Raw genomic sequence first — 18,115 nt, forward strand, 5'->3', positions numbered from 1 at the left:
ATCTGTTAACTAGATATTTATTCTGTATTTTAAATCATTTGTGGAGGATTTTCCTTACAACACCGTGAATTGAGTATCTTCTCTGCAAAGCACTATGGAGATAGGAGATAAAATCTCTGCCATTGCATAGCTTCCCTTGTAGAAGGTGAATGCCAGCAGTGGGCTTCTAGTGAGATGTAGCAGAGGGTGGCTTGTGAGCGGAGATGGGCCAGGGAGCTAGGAATCTGACAGTGCTGAAGGTCAGGGTGAGATCCGAGCTCTGGGCACAAAACTGCCACCAGTGTCCGTGAGGAGGTGGTCACTTGTGGGAGTTTGGCAAGAGGAGGAAAGCACTGGGTCAGGTGCTAAGGGTTCTGCGTGTTTGCTGTGTAGTTGTTGACCTGGTGCCCCAGGTGAAGATGTGAGAGTTTCTAAGGCCAAGAGTCAATGCTTCATTGAAGAATGAGGTGCAAGAAAATGAGGGGTAAGCCTGTGAAGGGTCAAGGTATGGGGCGATGGACTGACCAGGGCCATAGCTGTGAGAATGCCTTGGTTGGAGCTGGGTACATCCCAGGCCCCCAGCAGTGAGCTCAGCAGTTGGTATGACAGGGATATCGGCCATTTTTGCTCCTTCTCTTCCTTAAAAGGCAGCTGAAATGTATGGAAAGTTTTCCTAAGGGCCATTTACAGGGGCTGCTGTGGTGCCTGGTGCATGTATGTGTGAGTGTACGTGTGTTCACATGCCGTTCTCAGGCCATCAGAAAAGGTTTTTTTGTCTTGATAGTGTGGGCTTGCTTACCGGGTTGTATTTTAGACTGTTGTTGTTCTGTGCTCTTTTCAAGAAATAAGCAAATAAAATGGAGGAGCCCCATTTGGAAAAAAATATTACTGCAAGTAGCTTTTTATAGCTCTGTCAGTCTCATGCTACAAGCATGTCGTTCTGGGCCCCAGGTCACTATAATTCATGATTATGTCTTCTCTTGTCTTCTTTGAGTTTTTATGTTTTGATATAAAAGTGAATTATCATCAGTAGGTTTTCCGAAGCCATGCCTGTTTGTTCTTTTTGTTTGTTCAAGTGAAGCAGTGCATCAAGTATGGAATTAGATTAATGGAGTAAATATTATGAATCATATGCTCTCGCTAATCTGATGCTCTTTCTCTTTCTTTGACCCTGTGTTCTGTTTTCTGTCTCTTTCTCTCTTCATGTAGGATTTTCAGCCCAGTGTAAAGCTGTTGGAGCGAGGAGCAAAGGTAAAGAATGATGTAATGCACTGGCCGCCCCAGAGCATCTTTTGTTGTGGATGGTTATTCCAGTCATCTCTTTATGAATCAAATGTGAGGGGCTGCTTTGTGGAGAGTGCTTTGCAAGAGCACATCAACGGGGGAAAGAGAAAGGGACATTCACTTGGAGGGCTCTTGCTGAAAATGGGTTTAACTCTCCTTTTGCCAGTCACCACCAGCCTGACCTCATACATTTGTAGGACAATGGAGTGGCTGAGCCTTTGAGCACACCACCATTACATCATCGTGGCAAATTAAAGAAGGAGGTGGGAAAAGAAGACTTATTGTTGTCATGGCCCATGAGATGACTGGAACTCAAATTGTTACTGAGAGGCTGGTGGCTCTGCTGGAAAGTGGAACAGAGAAAGTGCTGCTAATTGATAGCCGGCCATTTGTGGAGTACAATACATCCCACATTTTGGAAGCCATTAATATCAACTGCTCCAAGCTTATGAAGCGAAGGTTGCAACAGGACAAAGTGTTAATTACAGAGCTCATCCAGCATTCGGCAAAACAGAAGGTAAGTGCTTTCTTTCTTTCTTTTTAAAACAGACACCCTGAATGAGGAAGAATTTTAAAACAAGGTCTCGCTTTTAAGGGGAAAAGTAATTTGAGGAAGTTTTCGTTGCTTTTTAAACTTTGGTACCTTAGGGATACCTCAAAGTGATTTACTAACCACACAGTCACATTTAAGAATAATTCTAAACTATACAGAAAGGATAATTTGTTTTAATTTGGTCAAGGGCTGTGTTTTCCTATTAATGGTTTGCTAAACTTTAAAAAAAATTTTAAACACTAATAAGTAGTAACAGTTGATAATGTGATATTAATTATTAGTAACTTAATATATGATAATTTATAGTATATGTATCAGTAATTACTATATATATTATTCTGTGTTATCTACAGATTTACTGAAAGGAAATCATTCTTTTCAAGTGCCTTGGAAGAAAATGGAAACTAGTTATATTAGAAGTGCTGTTTATTTGTGGGGAGGGAAGGTACCATTGTTCAGGATTTAGAGATATAATTTATCTTCAACGAAGGTTGTTTTTGGGATTCCAAAATGTCATCCTTGTGATAGGTAAAGCTATTTCTTTTCTTCAGAAATAAAAATGGGTTCATGTTTTAATTTTACTAAACAGCTGATTTGTTAAGTAGAAACCTTTTAAAATGTTTCTTTAATTGAAGGATTGGTGGTTTATTTTGCATATTATTTTGTTTCATGAATTTTAGTCTTTTATAGCGTTTAAGATTTTAAACCAAGGAGATTCGAGCACATCTACACAGAAATAGCATCAGTTTTGCTTTTAAAAGTTAATCTGTAATCTTTGCTTTTAAAAGTTAACTTTTAAAAGCAAAACTGATGCTATTTCTGTGTAGATGTGTAGACAAGCATTTAAACCATTTGTATGCTAGGTTTATCCAGTCCATTGACTGCATGTCCTTTTTATTCAGATTATCACCTGAAAGTGGTGGGTGAGGCCGCTGCTGGCCTCCAGGATTACTCTTGCAGCTTCCTTCCTAACAGCCTCACATTTGCCCTGCAGGTTGATATCGACTGCGGTCAGAGGGTTGTAGTTTACGACCAGAGCTCCCAAGATGTTGCCTCTCTGTCTTCAGACTGCTTTCTCACTGTACTTCTGGGTAAACTGGAGAAGAGCTTCAGCTCCGTTCACCTGCTTGCCGGTAAGGCTGGTGGCAGACTTGAGCGGACTTTGTATCTTGCGGAGCGCCCCGGTAAGCAGCGTTTCACAGCAGGTCATCGCAGCTGCGAGTATCCTGGGGAAGTGGACTTATTTATAGGTTCTAATGGACACACCATTCTTCCACAATAGTCTGTGTGTTTGTCACTTAGCTCACATGCCTCTTCATTTGGGATTTGTTAGCTAGAAATGTCACATAGATCTGTGTGCTGCTTCTCACGGGGATTTTTCCATTCATCTGGGATCTGCAGACACGAAACGCTCTACCTCTCAGCTCCTGCTCTTGGTTTCCCACCCCAGTGGCAAGAACCAGACCAGTGTCATGGTGTCAAATTCTTATTAAACAGAGTTATGGGGACTCCAGCAGATCAGCTAACCATTCTCAGACGTATTATGAGCAATGACAGGGAGAATGCGTATAAACTATTTCTTCTAGTGATTAGGGAGACAGTTTAAAGCTCACTTAATTGTGTATTACCATTTTGTTTTTACAACTGAAAAAGATCTCCGTTTGCAAAGACTAAGCAAATGATTTTATAAAGTACCTGGGAAGAAGTATTTTAAGAGCAAGTTCCATTTTACTGAATTCCAAAGCAGTGTTCATCCTTTGCTCACAGGTGGGGAATACAGTGTGACAATGCACAGTGACCTTTAACACAAAGCTGCTGTGTCCTGCAGATTCTGCTACCATGGAAGGCAAGAGGGCTTTTAAAAATGTGATCTAAGAAAACAAAATATAGTTGATACTATCATTTTCACACCTCAGTCTTTTGTTGTAAGGAGGGTACCGTGAACTTGATGTCATTGGCATTTGATTTTAGAAGTGTAAACGTTTCAGTTTTCAGAGAATCGGATTAATCAGGTGTTGGTGTGTTAATACTTCATCTCTGTGAAAGTTCAGATAAGATTTCTGAGTCTTCAGTTCTAGCTAGTCAGCTTTTGCTTCAGGTCTCAGAAAGCAGGCTTGGTTTCCTGTCTCCTGAGCATCTGCTGCCACACCTTTTGCTCTCGCTCTGATGCTTCCTGGTCTTTCTGTTAGCATCCTGGGGAAAAAGCCAAGACACCTAGAAGTTTTTGGAGTTCTGTGACTGAGAATTAGAGTATCAGGCTTGGTTTCTTGTTGATAGGCGCGCTCTTTTCCTGGGATTGTGCTGTGGTGAACACAACTTTTACTGGAGTTCCACTAAACTGATGTGGTGAGTTTAAGAACTCCTTTTGTGCTTCTTGTAGGCACAGTGAGGACTTTACCTTGGCATGCTATTAATAGGACCAGGATTTTTCTTAAAGAGGATCCACCAAGATGTGCTTCATGGCAAAGTGACTGTCCCACCTCCCTCTTGTTTGAGACACTTTCCCTGTGGGGGGCTCTGACTCCGACAGCTTGGCTGAGCAGACACTCCCACAGGAGTGAGCTCCTGCTGAGTTTCTAGCACAGGGGGGTTAGTTCCTTGAATACTCTTTCCCCGCTTTAACAAAGAGCACTCCTTAGTTCCCTGGGAAGGTTCTTACCAGCCTTGCATCACTTTGGGAGGAGCACTCCTTGGACAAGGAGGAGAAAGCTTTCAGTCTGCGGCTAGATTGGGCCGGCAGTGGATTGACATGTGGAATGACACACGGAGTCAGAACACCCTGACATTCCCATGTCGTACAGGAGGTGCTGCCTGGGTCTGAATGAGAGTCCATCCTGGCAGCACCAAGAACCACACTGAATGTACTGATGGCACCATATCCTGGTCCACACCCCAGAATCCTGTGTATCTTTTAGTTTAGGAGGTGGCTTCAGGGACTAAATTGAATTGCCTTGTTTGGGAGTTTCTGAGCAGCCAGATCTCTTACGATACCTAAGTGAGGGTTCTGGGTGGTTGAAAGCCTCCCAGCCACCTAGAAGCCCCTGACTAACTGGAAATTCCCTGCGGTAGTGAGTCTGTTCCTCGGAGTAGGCAGAAGAGCGGTAAGTGGAAGAGAATGCCAGGGAAGCTCCCCTGTCCTTTCTTGGCAGCCCGTTTTGTTGTCAAGGTCCAGTTGCTTGGGATGTTCAGGGTTGTGGACATAATGACGGATGCTTCTTCAGTATTTTGTTGGCGGGAGGGACATAACTGGAAAAGCCTGCAGGCTTCTCGCAGGTGCTACAGACAGTGACAGGGTAACTGGAGACTGCTTCCCCTGCCAACTGCCCCTGTTGGTTTCAGCAGTTGGAGATGGTGGTCAGCCTCATAACAGAGATGCGGTGACTTCTTCGAGGTGCTTTCTCCATGGGTTTAGAGCTGTCAGCTACTCTGAGATTATTTGGGAAGAAAGTATCAGATGTGAGATGGTTTTTAATGGCCATTAGATATGGAAGTAAAGGATTGTGGTCCAAATTCCATTTCCATTCTCAGGGCCATCTTGCCTGGGGAAAAAATGGCTTTAGAGAAGGGGAACAAAAAGACATCCTCAGGGAACTGATAGAAGTATTTATTTTTTTTATCTTTGAAAAAGATTTATTTATTTATTTGACAGAGATCACAAGTAGGCAGAGAGCAGGCAGAGAGAGAGAGAGGGAAGCAAGCTCCCTGCTGTGGGGCTTGATCCCAGGACCCTGATATCATGACCTGAGTCGAAGGCAGAGGCTTAACCCACTGAGCCACCCAGGCGCCCCAGAAGAAGTGTTTTAATGAGCTTCTCCCTCCAACAAGTGGCGACCCACACCTACCCATAGGACCTTGTTGTTGGGACATAAAGAAAGGCAAGGTTACTGAAGGAAGCTCTACTGGAATGGGCTTAATTCCTTAATATGGAACAGGTCCTGTTTGGGGATGGGGCTAGCCTATTGTTTTTTTAAAACAATAATGTTTTAAACAATATTAAACAATATTGTTTCTTTAAAGATTGGATATATTTATTTATTTGACAGAGAGAGCACAAGCAGGGAGAGTGGCAGGCAGAAAGAGAGGGAGGGAGAAGCAGGCTCCCCACTGAGCAAGGAGCCCGATGCAGGGCTTGATCTCAGGAACCTGGGATCGTGCCCCAAGCCAAAGGGAGATGCTTAACCGACTGAGCCACCCAGGCATCCCTTAAACTTGTTTCTTTCAGGTGAAAGGGGTTCTCTTAAGTCACTTGGGCAGCTGCTTATTGGGGAGACCATTTTACTAAGGCTTCAAGTCCTGAAACTTGGACCCTGGTTCTGCAATGAACTCTGCCTATACTGGCCTCATCTGCAGGCCTCCTCAGCCTGGCACCTTGACCCTTGCCTGACCAATTTTTCCCTCGTCTAAGCCAGTCAGTATTCCCAAGATTAATTTGGTAGCCATATACTATATTTCATTATTATCTTAAAATATTCTTTAAATCTTATATTATCGTTTTTCATTTATTAGCCTAACTCCCCTACTAGATTCTCTTTTTCCACCTGAGGTCTATGTCGTTTTCATCTTTGTGTTCCCTGACAAGGCCCAGAACTTCTTAAGTTCTCAGTAAATATTTGATGTATAAATTAGCTTACATGTAGGTTTGTCCCATTTCTATTTCATGTGATTTATTCTATTAGTGTAGAATATAAGTGATTGTATTAAACAGTGATGGAACTAATCTGAAAGTGTAGTGAAAACTTGAGATTGTTTTGAAATAAATGATTTACAAAGTATATTCAGTCAGAGCAAACATATAGCTGTTATGGGAAAAGTATCTAATATGAAAATGTTTCTATCTATTTAAGTAGATTTAAACATGATTTTAAAAGCTAATAAAAATACCATGATGAAATAGTGTGTATCTTTATTTGATCCTTAAATAATGAGTGTTGATAAAAAGCTAATAGCTCTAGAGATCTCACTCTACTCATAGGAAGATACAAGTCTGTGAAACCATATAAACTGAGATGGTTGTGATAATTTCTATAAATTCTTAAAGGTGAATATAAATTGACTGTTCTGTTTAGCCATTAGGAAGTCTCCCAATAATCAAGCCGAGCCAAAGCATAGCATCATTCTACCCCCAGATGAGTAAAGGGTTTAATTACCAGTAGCAGCCTCATCTGATAAGAAAGAATGAATTTGGATCCCTTTGGGACGTTCTCCATCATCATTGTTGTATAGGTGATGGCAAAACCATCTTTTCCATTTTTTTTTGCAGTTGTGAAATCCGTTATTTAATAAGCAGTTTAAAAATGCGTGTATGCTCCCACAGCCATCTGTGAAAACAAGGCAAAGAATTTGAATGAATGGAGTGACAGAATGGGTGTCATAAACATTTGTTTCACAAAAATGACCATCATGGAGGGTCCTGGTTGTGAGGATTGGCTTGGATGATGCCCGTGGAGTCTCTGTAGTGGCTGTCTTCCCTTAAAAGCTGTTATCCTTCTGAGTTAGAAAACAAATAGTTGCCACCATTGACTTACTGATCAACTTTTTTTGTCTTGGTAATGGTCAGAAAACTTGTTCTCTTTAAAAAATAATCCTGTTTCTTGGCCTCATTCACCATGTATCATTTTATTCTACTTGCCTTTGTCTATTGTGTCCCCTCCTTTTTTAAAGTTTTTGACACAGAGAGATCACTAGTAAGCAGGCAGAGGGGTGGTGTGTGTGGGGGAAGCAGGCTCCCTGCTGAGCAGAGATTCTGATGTGGGGCTCCATCCCAGGACCCCGAGATCATGACCTGAGCTGAAGGCAGAGGCTTAATACACTGAGCCACCCAGGTGCCCTGTCTGTTGTATTTCTGAGGGCACCAGACTGGTCATAAATCTAGAAGAGAAAAGGAGAAATACCAAACTTGGACTTTAATTTCTAGCTAACATAGAGAAAAGAGAATAGATGGGTTGTTCATAGAAATAAAGATCAACCTAAAGATGAGAAATGCTTGTTATTTCCTTCTCTTTACTCACTGCTGTGATTCTGAGTAAAAGCAAAAGGGACCCACACAGTAATTAACTCTGCAGCACTCATTTCTGTCCTCTGATGAGACACAGGATAACCAACCCTCCAGCAAAACAGCACACGTGAATCACAGACTCCAGCCCTTCCATTTACATACAAGGAAAATAACCCAGCCCTGAGTGACTCTCCCAAGCTCACTCCCACCACGGGCCCAAGGCCCATATCAGCAGTAATTCCAGAGTCTTGTGGAATTTCATCAGGAGGCTGAACTGAAGGCACTTTTCATGGTAGCCCTTTCTCGGACTCTTTGTGGATTTCAGAGTCCTATTCTTACTTCCACATTTTATGGAATGAAGCAGTGTATGAAAATATACTGTTTATAAAACTTCTTAAAAATATTACATTATTTTAGCCAGGGTGATCCCCACATAAAAGTCTAACTCCTCTGTTCTATGCTGAAGGGTAGTTCTGAATAATGATAGAAGATACCATTTATTAAGCATTTACTGTTAGGTGCAGTGTCAGTAAAATGCTAAGGGCTTTTACAAACATTTTGTCTCGGAAGACAGCTAAGGTCTTAGGTTAATGTTTGCAGTGGTTAAAGGCCAAGTACACATTTCTTTGTTTTATGTTAGATTTTCTAGTTTCATTAGAACCAGGAGGGAGTAAAAATATATTTGACTACACTTTTTCAATGTAACAGAGACCTAGATTCAGTCAGTAGATCTGTATAATAAAGATATGGCTTTGGTTTAGTGGACTCACTGTCTTTCCTAATGGAAAGTAGGGTAGAGCCCTGTCTTGCTGGTGACAGGTTTTACGGTGCGTGCTATTGTTACCATGAGTTCTGTGACCCAGTTTGACATTTCTGTCCTATTGTCTAGAGAGGGGCCTCTTCAGTCATTCCATTTCAAATCCTGCAGTAGTTGGTAAAGGAGATGGAAATGGATGGGTTTCAGTAAAAGTACTAAGTTGCCCCGGAGTTGCTGTTCTTGGGTTTAAAAAGCTGCAGAGACTGAAAGCCCCTGAAAGCAGACCAAACACCGGTGCTGTCTTGCTCGCTGGCAGCTGTGCGCCCAAGCCCCAGCTGGCCTGGGGCCCCGCTGCCTGGATCGTCTCTCTCTGGCCGCTGCCTGCCAGTGTTGTGAGCTGGTTTATGTCACTGCCCCCGGCTCCCGGTGCTGAAGTCACAGCTGTGGCTAGGTCTTTTTTAAAGATGGCCCGCAAGCCAGATTGCAGATGTTTCCTTGTTTCCTCATCTTGATCGTCTGCATGAGCCAGGGGACAGCAGCCTCGATGACCACAATGGCCTTAGCCTTGCCCTGGTCGTGTCACCTGTGGTTCTGGAGAAGCACTAGGCCCAGGACTTCTTTCATCCAGTCCACCTCTCAGGGCTTCATGGGCACTTTTGTGGTTGGGCCCTGGGCCAAGCCACCAGAAAAGCAAAAGGCTGGGCCTTGCCCTTGAAGAACCTAGCCACCAGTTTGGGGAAGCATGTCTGACGTGGACTTCGCGGTGTGATGGGGTATCATCAGCAGAGGTTGGGAGGATTCGGTTACGGCACTGGGATTCTAACCGGACTTTGGAGGATGAGTACGATTTGGAGGGGAATGGGCCTGGGCATTTAGACTGGGGGAGAAACACGATTCAGAGTGTCAAGACTGAACTTTGATTTTAGGGGGCAGTGGGGGGACTAGAGTGGATTTATTTGCGAAGAGGCAAAGTGGCCATTGAAAAGAAATGAAGTCAAATTATGCAAGCCCTTTAAACCAGAAGGACAAATCTGTGAGCTGTCAAGAATTGGACTGCAGCCCCTGCTGCCTCCCAGTCCCCAGGTCTGTCTGCTGAGTTCTCAGGGCGCCTGCTCGCCTCCTCTCCTGCCAGCAGCCGAGTCAAGCCGAGAGCATCTCCCCTACTCCGGGGGCCCCAGGAGCCTCTTCACTGCGCTTCTCCTACCTTCTGCCTTGCCACCTACAATCCATTACTCACTCTGGAGCCAAAGTGGTATTTTTATTTTATATTTTAATGTAATCCAGATTATATAACTCCCTGGCCTAATACGCGTCGTTGGCTTTTCGGATCAATTCCCAAATCCTTCAGACTCACAAGGCCCTAGAATGGCTGGCTTCTGCCTACCTCTCTAGCCTCAGTTCATTTCACTTCTGTGCGCCTCCTCCTGGTTGCTGCAGGCCTGCGGCAGCAGTGTCCTGGGCCTTCGCAGAGGCCCTCTCCTTGTGTCCTCCACTCACTCACCCTTTGTCTCCTGCTGGATTCAGTGTCATCGTCAGGCCTTCCCTAGCTACCAGGCAAAGTTGGTTTTCTTTGTTACACACACTCCTTTGACCACCTACCTCTAATTAGTTAATACATCTAATTATTTGGTTGACGTTTGTCCATTGCACTGTCCATTCCAGAGAGGGCCTCTGTTTTGGTCACCACTCCCCCATTACCTGTGTCCTGCTCACGGTAGGTGCTCATTAAGTGTCTCGTTGAACCTACAGATGATTCCAGTGGTCTCAAGTTGTTTGGTTGACTGAACAGGTAGCCCCTTTTTCCTGCCTGCTTTATGAGGTCTCCGAGGAGGCTGTGCAGACGGCCGAAGAGGATTGTGGATAGAGAAGAAAAGAATACATAGAAGTAGTTTATGGGAAAGCCTGCTACGGGCTTAGACCAGAAAGCTTTGAGCTTCATGTAGAAAGGCCCGAGAGAGGAGTTGTATGGTGATTCATGGACAGTGTACAAGTTAGTCAAATTTGATTTTTAGGAGTCATTCCCCAGCGACCAGACTAATAGCCCTTTTTCCTCTGACTCATAGTTATCTCTTGATAAATAACCTCATTTCACTGATGATCACTATAGACCTGTCAGGCAGCCCCTTCATCCTCATCTGCGTCCTAATTGAAATTGGTCTGATCAGTTTCCTGAGGAATATGCCCAGATTCCCTGAGCCCTGGGAGTATTACTGGGCTCTTCAGGTCATATGGACTTCTGAGCCACTTAGGGACATCTGAAAACATTTTCTCTCTCCACCTTTCATGTGAAATCCTCAGCACGCTTAAGATTGGGTGTGGCAGGAGCTCAGTGAGGATTCAGTGCTGCTTTTCCATGACCAAAGTAGCACTCACGGATTCTACTTTTTTTTCTTTAGTAGCAGAAAAATGTTTTTCTTGTCTTGTGCTGCCGCTCTCACCCTGAGAGTGTTCTAGGGCATTGTGGTCTAGGAATAGGAAGCAGACTCTGGGCCCCCACCCATGCCAACATAGTTTTGGGCTTTGAATGGAATCAGGAAATCCTTTTGAACACCAAAAATATACAAGACTTGTGTCTGTCAACAGCTATTCATTGTAACAAGGAAGGATTCAGTAAACATTTACTGAATTTCAGTTGTGTGCCAAGCACTGTGCTAAATGTTGAGGGGAGTACAAATGAGGGTGAGACCTAATTCTTACCCACAAGCAGTTCACAATGTATTCTAGCTGGAGAAATAGAGGTCACAAAACACACTCACAAAGATAATTCACAGTTACCAAGTCAGTGGCAAGTACTCTGCTGGATGGTTGCCATAAATTTTAGGGAAGTTCTAAGTTGGCAAGATTATGTATAGATAGGCTGGTCAGGAAAGTTTTGTGTATTGTTTTTTTTTTTAGTTTATTTATTTATTTTAGAGAGAGACAGCGTGCATGCAAGTAGAGGGGAGGGGTAGAGGGAGAAGGGAGAGTGAGAATCCTCCAGCAGATTCCCCACAGAGCATGGAGCTGGACGTAGGGCTTGATCCGGGGACGCTGAGATTCTGGCATGAGCCGAAATCAAGAGTCGGTTGCTTGACCAACTGAACCACACAGGTGTCCTGGAGAGACTTTTTTTTCTTTAATGCAACAGAAGAATATTGAAACTGTCAGAGTAACTCAGGAAGGGAAGATAGTGTTGTGAAATTTGTTTCTGGGACCTGGCCCCCAGCACTGACCTGTGACCCCTGGCCGGTTCTCCAGAGCCCCGGGTGTCTGTGGCTGTGACTGGAGTCATCTTGTGTTGAGAAGGTTTTGATGTAAAATGTATTTTATTGGTTGTGGTAAAAAATCTTTGGAATATCCTTCTGTAGAAGAGGTATGGCTTGTGCTTGCCTATGGTTTGGAAGGAAATAATAAAATGGATTGGGGGAGACACTAAATTGCCAAAGGCCCAAGATTGGAAAACACAGTGTGTTAGGAAAACAGAAGACCCAATTTTCCTTTTCCATGGAAGGCGGTGGCATGGAAAATCAGGTTGGACGGTGGGTTGAGATTAGGAAGGGTCTTGAATGTCTGGCTCACAATTTTGTATTTTATTCGGTATTGAGTCAGTATTGAGAGCAGAGACCACATCAAAACTTTATTTTACGATGCTTAATCTGGCAGCAGAGGACATGAGTGGGGAGGACAAGTGGACCAGAGAGAGGTGTTACGGAGTTTATCTAAGAGTGAGGGATAAAGGTCCTGGAGCAGAGGGCGGCAGAAGAATGGGAAGGCAGGGCAGATCGAAGGGACATAAAGGAAAGTCCGTGTGGGGCGCCTGGGTGGCTCAGCTGGTTGAGCTTCTGCCTTTGGCTTGGGTCATGATCCCAGAGTCCCAGGATTGAGCCCCACATTGGGATCCCTGCTCAGGGGGGAGTCTGCTTTTCCCGCTGCCTCTCCCCCTGCTTGTGCTCTTTCTCTCTCAAATAAATAAAGTCTTTAAATAAGGGGGGGGGGGAAAGTCAGTGTGTTTGGCACAGCAACTGAATGTTGCCAAACATCTTTGCAAAACAGTTTGGCTGAACTGAGAAGATGGGGTGACCATGGATGGGGATGTGGAAGGAAAGAGAGGGAGATGTTGGCTTTGGCTTTATTTTAAATGTTAATCTTTCAGGAAAATGATCAAAGGGAGTTGAAAGTGTTAGGTTGGATTTGGGGACATCAAATGGGACAAGCTTGGAAATCTTTGGTTTTCAGGTGAAATGAGCAAATGTGGTCTCTTTAATAACCTCCCCTTCCATGCTGAAGGCAGTAGGGTCCTCCTAAGTCCTTTCTTCTTGGGAAGCCCCCGGACCCTGCTCACTTGGCCCTGTCTTCACATTTTACTGCAGGACCAGTAGGGGCTGCCTCTGTGAATCTGGCTCCCCTCTTACAGATCTCCTTGTGGATTCTGACCATATTCCTTTCATTTGGTTCTTTTGGTTGCATTCTTTAAAATAATCTTTGTTTGAGGGCTTTTATTCAGGGTCCTAGCTGTGTTTTCTGGGTGTTTTAAGAGGAGGAGTTTCTGGGTGTAGCTCCGTATTGCCAACTGCCAAGATCAGTAAAATAGCTATCACCCTACATCTTCTGAGAATTCTTTACTGAACAACACTTCTGGATTTTGCTAACTGATGCAGATAAAGTTATCTTGAGGGATAACAAGATCTAGACATTCTGAATCACAAGAAATTAGATTATTATAGTTTTTTTTAATGCTAGTACTTTGAAAATTTAAAAGCTGTTTTGTTGTCTAGGTGATAACTGTATTAATCCACAAATTAGATTAGATAGGATTTCTCATCCCCTGACTGCACCAGGTGAGAAAGTTGATTAGTACAGAGCGAGCTATTTTGGAGATGTCATTTACGGGGCACATTTTATGAGACCGAGGCTACTTGTCTGGCTTCCTGCATAGTCTCTGCAGAAGTTCTGCTTGTCCACTTTCCTGTTAGTCTGTGCTCTGGTCGCTACAGAGCAGATGGAATAGGACCTTGCAGTTAATGCCTTCTGTTATTAGGGATTTTTTTTTTTTTCCATCAGCATTGTTCAGTGGAGATTGGCTGAGAAAGACAAAGTTGGAATGTTGCTGAAGTTGTTGAGGAAAATCTGCCATGCTCTCTCCCCTCCCAGAGACGGTCTGTCAAACGTGTGGCCTGGCTTCGAGACCAGCCTGTCCTACCGTTACTTTTGTCTGTTTGCTTCCACCAGGGGCGCGACATTATGGCACCTTCATTTTTGTTTCATTTTCTTTAGCTAGTTTCAACTCTCCATGTGGACAGTCCGTTGACCTGGAAGCATTGTAACCACACTTGAGTTTTTTTGTGAGCAGCTAGAGACAGAGTTGCCCGAATCAGTCGCTTCATTGTGAAGTGAAATGTCCATCTGTTGTGAAATAACGTCTCAACAATTGAAATACAGTGTCAGCAATTTAGTGTTTAATATTAGGATTGTCTCCTAATAGCACAGTAGCAGGTATTATTTTCAGGATGGAGAGAACTGTTCTGTACAGGTGGGGGGTACTTAAATCCTGCACATGCACTCTGGGAGAGGTAAGTGAATGGCTTGTATTATGTCATGAAAAGGGAGTCTTTGTCTTACAATGGTTAAACTACACGAGAACTCTATTTAAAAAGTATGAAACCATATAAACTATGTGAAAATGATTTAATATGAAAAATTGATTTGCATTGACTGTTTAGAAGTACATCTCTCATAAAATTGAGCTTGGTATAAGTACTACTTTTGTATAGAGCTGTGGAATTCCCCCCACCATGTGGGAGGGAGTAGCTCTTAGCTCCTCTTCCCGCTCTGCTCGGCTCTGGGGGCGGAGGGAGCTCTGAGGACCAGCCACCTGTTGGAGAGGTCCTGTGTCTCTCCCTACAGAGAGCTGTCTCTAAAGGAAAGGAAGATGGCATGTATCTCTACTTTGACTAAAAGACTAGGGAATCCGCTTTTAGAATTTGAGACTTGAGCCTTTATTTCACATCACTAAGCTGTAGTAAAAGGCTACTTTTGTTTATTACAAATATTCTTTTTTAAGAAAAATCACGGTGATTTATAACTGGTTGTAAGGGCAGAGAGAAAAGAGTGACTGATTGGGATTGTTTAGTAGAATTGTTAAATGTATTTTACTTGGCAGATTTTTCCCCCCAAAATTAAATGGTGGTTCACATTGGCTTTTACAGAAAATGGTATTTGTGATTAGAATTGTTAAGGTGGTGCTCTGAAGGAAGTTTTTCTTGGCTGAATGAAAATAAAATACTATATAAGTTATGAATGTCTTTATACTAAACATTTTCTCTGTTCAAAGTAATATATATGTGTGTATTTATAAATGAGCATTCTACTGGTTGGATTTGTGGAAGACTAACAGAGATTGTACTTTGTCTGCCTGTCTGTTCAAATCTGTGGAGGCCAGAGGGGTCTGCATACCTCCCTGCCCGTCCCCTTGTCCGCATTTCTCTGCGGGCCAGGCGTGTCTGCGCACATGTCTTCCTCTTGGAAGCAAATGCTTCAGCCTAAGGGGGAGCGTGGTTACCACCATTCCTAGATTCAGGTCTATCTTTGGGAAGCTCATCGGGGTTACATGACTGTGTTTTCTCCATTCCCAGATGGTAAAGACCATAAAATCTAGGGAGAGGAGAAACGTGGTGAGATTGGATAGTGAGTTAAATCCTTGGCCAACCTTAAAAGTATTTAAAAAGATTTTCAGCACAAGCAGATCGTGAACTGATGCTGTGTGTTCTTGTCAGGCAGTCTAACACAGAGTCTGGGGGATCGGGGAGGGTTATGACAGGGCAGAGATGATGACGGGTCTGTATCTGTCAGCCATCTGTAACAAAGTTTGCACAGATGAATTATACTTTTCTTGTTAAGTCTGGTTTGTAAGAGGGAGAAGGGCATTTTAGACATATTTCAAAACTGAGTGGCTGATGAGGCCTCAGATAGTTTTTCAAGAGTTCGGGGAAATCAGGCAGTGTCTCATCTGTTGTTAATTAATGAAATGAAACTGGGGTCACTAGAGTACAACAATGAATGAAAGGTCAGTGAATGGAAAAAACTGTCAATGAAGGAGGGTGTTAGCAGAGTGGAACATTGTCTTAGATAAAGATCAGGGAAAATGTACTCTTTGGCTGAGGTAGTGTTTTCTGGAAGTGACTAGCAGCCATAGTTTGGGACATTTCAGTCCAGACTGAGCACTAAATGAGTGCTCTGATTTCAACAAAATCTGTTAAATATTTTAAGGTTCTTCGGGTTTGTGCCTGAGATCAGCTGAAAAGATATGTAAAAAAGAAGTTTCTTTTTATTTTATAATGTGTCCTACAGTGTGTTATTGCTGTTTTGTTTGGCTTTTTGGTTTTGTTTTGAGGTTAAAAATAGGTTTCTTGCTTTCATTTATTTCTGTTCTCTTAGAATTTTCTAGAGCCATGCTCATGTTTGAGAGTCCCCCACCCCACCTCCCAAGGTAACTGATTTAGGATCATGGTAGTAATTAGTGATAAAGCTGACCTCAAACAGCCCAGGCTGTCGGATGCTGGTGATTGTTGCCAAATTGTATCCCCTCTGAGAGCTGCATTGTGGAGGATGGCCTGGAAGTCCTCAGGACAGCTTCAGCTTCCCCACCATCTTGCACACTGTGATCACGAACAAACCAGTGACTGTTTCTATCTTAACTAGTTCAGCTGTCAGCTCTGTTCTTGGTTACGTGTGAAATGAGAGCATTGAGAGTCTCTTGTGTCTCTAGTCATGTCAGACTGCTTTCCCTTTTTTTCCCTCATTGAAGCTTTTGAACCATATATGGCTTTGGGGAAGTGAGGCTTTGCCATCAGTTTGGGAGAGGCCCATGGCTGTTTTTAGCCTGGTATTGAGACCTAGGTCACCAGGCGTACCATGCAGGGCCCTAAAGAAATCAGCAAGGCTGTACCTGCATCCTAAGAGTTAATCCTGTAGTATTTGGAGAAGATCTATAGCACAACGATTGACTGGCCCTCTAGGGCCAGGCTGCTGGGGCTCATATCCTAGTTCTACCAGTTGTTACCTTGTGTCTTTTGAAACTGTTTTCCTAGCTGTAGAATGGGAATAGTAACAGCAGCTGCCTCCTAGTTATAAAGATTGAATAACTACTTGTAAGTGCTTAGAGCAATATATGTCACTTAGTAAATGTTAGGTAATTCTTTGATTACTTGTATTATTTGTATGTCTGACTACTTATAAATTTAAAATGGAATTCAAATGGAGTTTCCTCTTTTTCTCTGAGAGGGTTTACTGAAATATGGTTCTGTTGGATTTAAATGAGACACCAGTCCATGAAATATTTTGGAGCCAGAATAGGGAAAAAATGTGAGAACAGTTCCCTATAGAAACACCAGAACCACAGAAGTTAGAAGAAGCTAACATTTAAACTCATTAAATTGTAACCCAAAGAAATTTATTAATAAATATTAATTTATCGATTAATAAATCGATAAATTTATTTACCAATTAAATATTTATATTTAATTATTAAATATTAAATTTAAATATTAAATATTTATCAATTAAATATGATTAAAAATTGATAATTTGGGGCACCTGGGTGGCTCAGTGGGTTAAGCCACTGCCTTCGGCTCAGGTCATGATCTCAGGGTCCTGGGATCGAGTCCCACATCAGGCTCTCTGCTCAGCAGGGGGCCTGCTTCCCTTCTTCTCTTTCTGCCTGCTTCTCTGTCTACTTGTGATCTCTCTCTGTCAAATAAATAAATAAAATCTTTTTAAAAAATTGATAATTTATTGATAAATTAATTTATTAATAGAATAAATATTCATTAATTTAGTAATCAAAATAAATTAAATTCTAATCAAAATAGAGCCTATCAGTTATTGTGGTGGGTAGGTGTGAGATGGGCAAAGAATGGTAAGACCCTTTAACACTTACTGTTATAAGAAATACTTGGAGGGAAAAAAACCATACCTCACCTTGAATATAACTATTGTGCAACTAGACTGAGAAGGGACAGAACACTAATAGGAAGAAAATTACAAGTCCTAATCAGTGACCCTCATATACAAGGCCATTAAAGGCTGACCCCTTTCTTGAGGTTGCCCATGGGTTATGTCATGAGTGTAGGAGTTCTGCACGTACTCCGTCCCCATACTTGCACTGGCCCTAGGCTAGCATTTCTTTATGTGGGAGTTGCCCTAGCTATTAATAGAGTTTAGGGGGTGAAATGGCCGGGGACAAGCAAGTTTCCCAAACTGACTTGAGTTAAATTAAACTCATTTTTTTTGAGATACCTTTTGGAGCCTTTAATAATGCTAGTGTGTGCTGTGACTCTCCCAGGGACAGGGTGTGCGGCATTTCTCTGACTGTTTGGGCCAGTGTCCCCTCTGCTCCCTGCAGGACCCCAGTGCTGGGGAGCACACTTTAGGAAATGCACCCTGAGAAGCACTGCTTTGTTCCCTTTGTGTCTCCGGTGAATCCTAACAAGACGTAGCTGAATAATTAGCTGCAGACGGAGGGTGGAGGAAGGCCCCCCCCCAGGTGAGGCCAGGTCCCACTGTATCTGAA

At 43.0% G+C, this 18,115-nt stretch overlaps 1 protein-coding gene across 14 annotated transcripts in view; it reads left to right on the top strand.

The window, feature by feature from the left end:
- Nucleotides 1-18,115, top strand: part of DUSP16 (dual specificity phosphatase 16) — a 78,331-nt gene that overhangs the window by 36,473 nt on the left and 23,743 nt on the right. For 6 of the 14 annotated variants that reach the window (XM_045073393.1, XM_045073392.1, XM_045073394.1 and 3 more), the window contains 2 exons: nt 1,189-1,780; nt 2,811-2,949. In XM_045073393.1, the coding sequence (XP_044929328.1) occupies nt 1,553-1,780; nt 2,811-2,949 (367 nt within the window). In that variant the 5' untranslated portion in view covers nt 1,189-1,552. The remainder of the gene's footprint in view (nt 1-1,188; nt 1,781-2,810; nt 2,950-18,115) is intronic. The other 8 variants (XM_045073399.1, XM_045073398.1, XM_045073401.1 and 5 more) reach the window with 2 other exon arrangements.

Source organism: Mustela putorius, unplaced genomic scaffold (genome assembly GCF_011764305.1).
Source record: "Mustela putorius furo isolate JIRA1106 unplaced genomic scaffold, ASM1176430v1.1 tig00537227_pilon_pilon_pilon, whole genome shotgun sequence".
Taxonomy (NCBI): domain Eukaryota; kingdom Metazoa; phylum Chordata; class Mammalia; order Carnivora; family Mustelidae; genus Mustela; species Mustela putorius.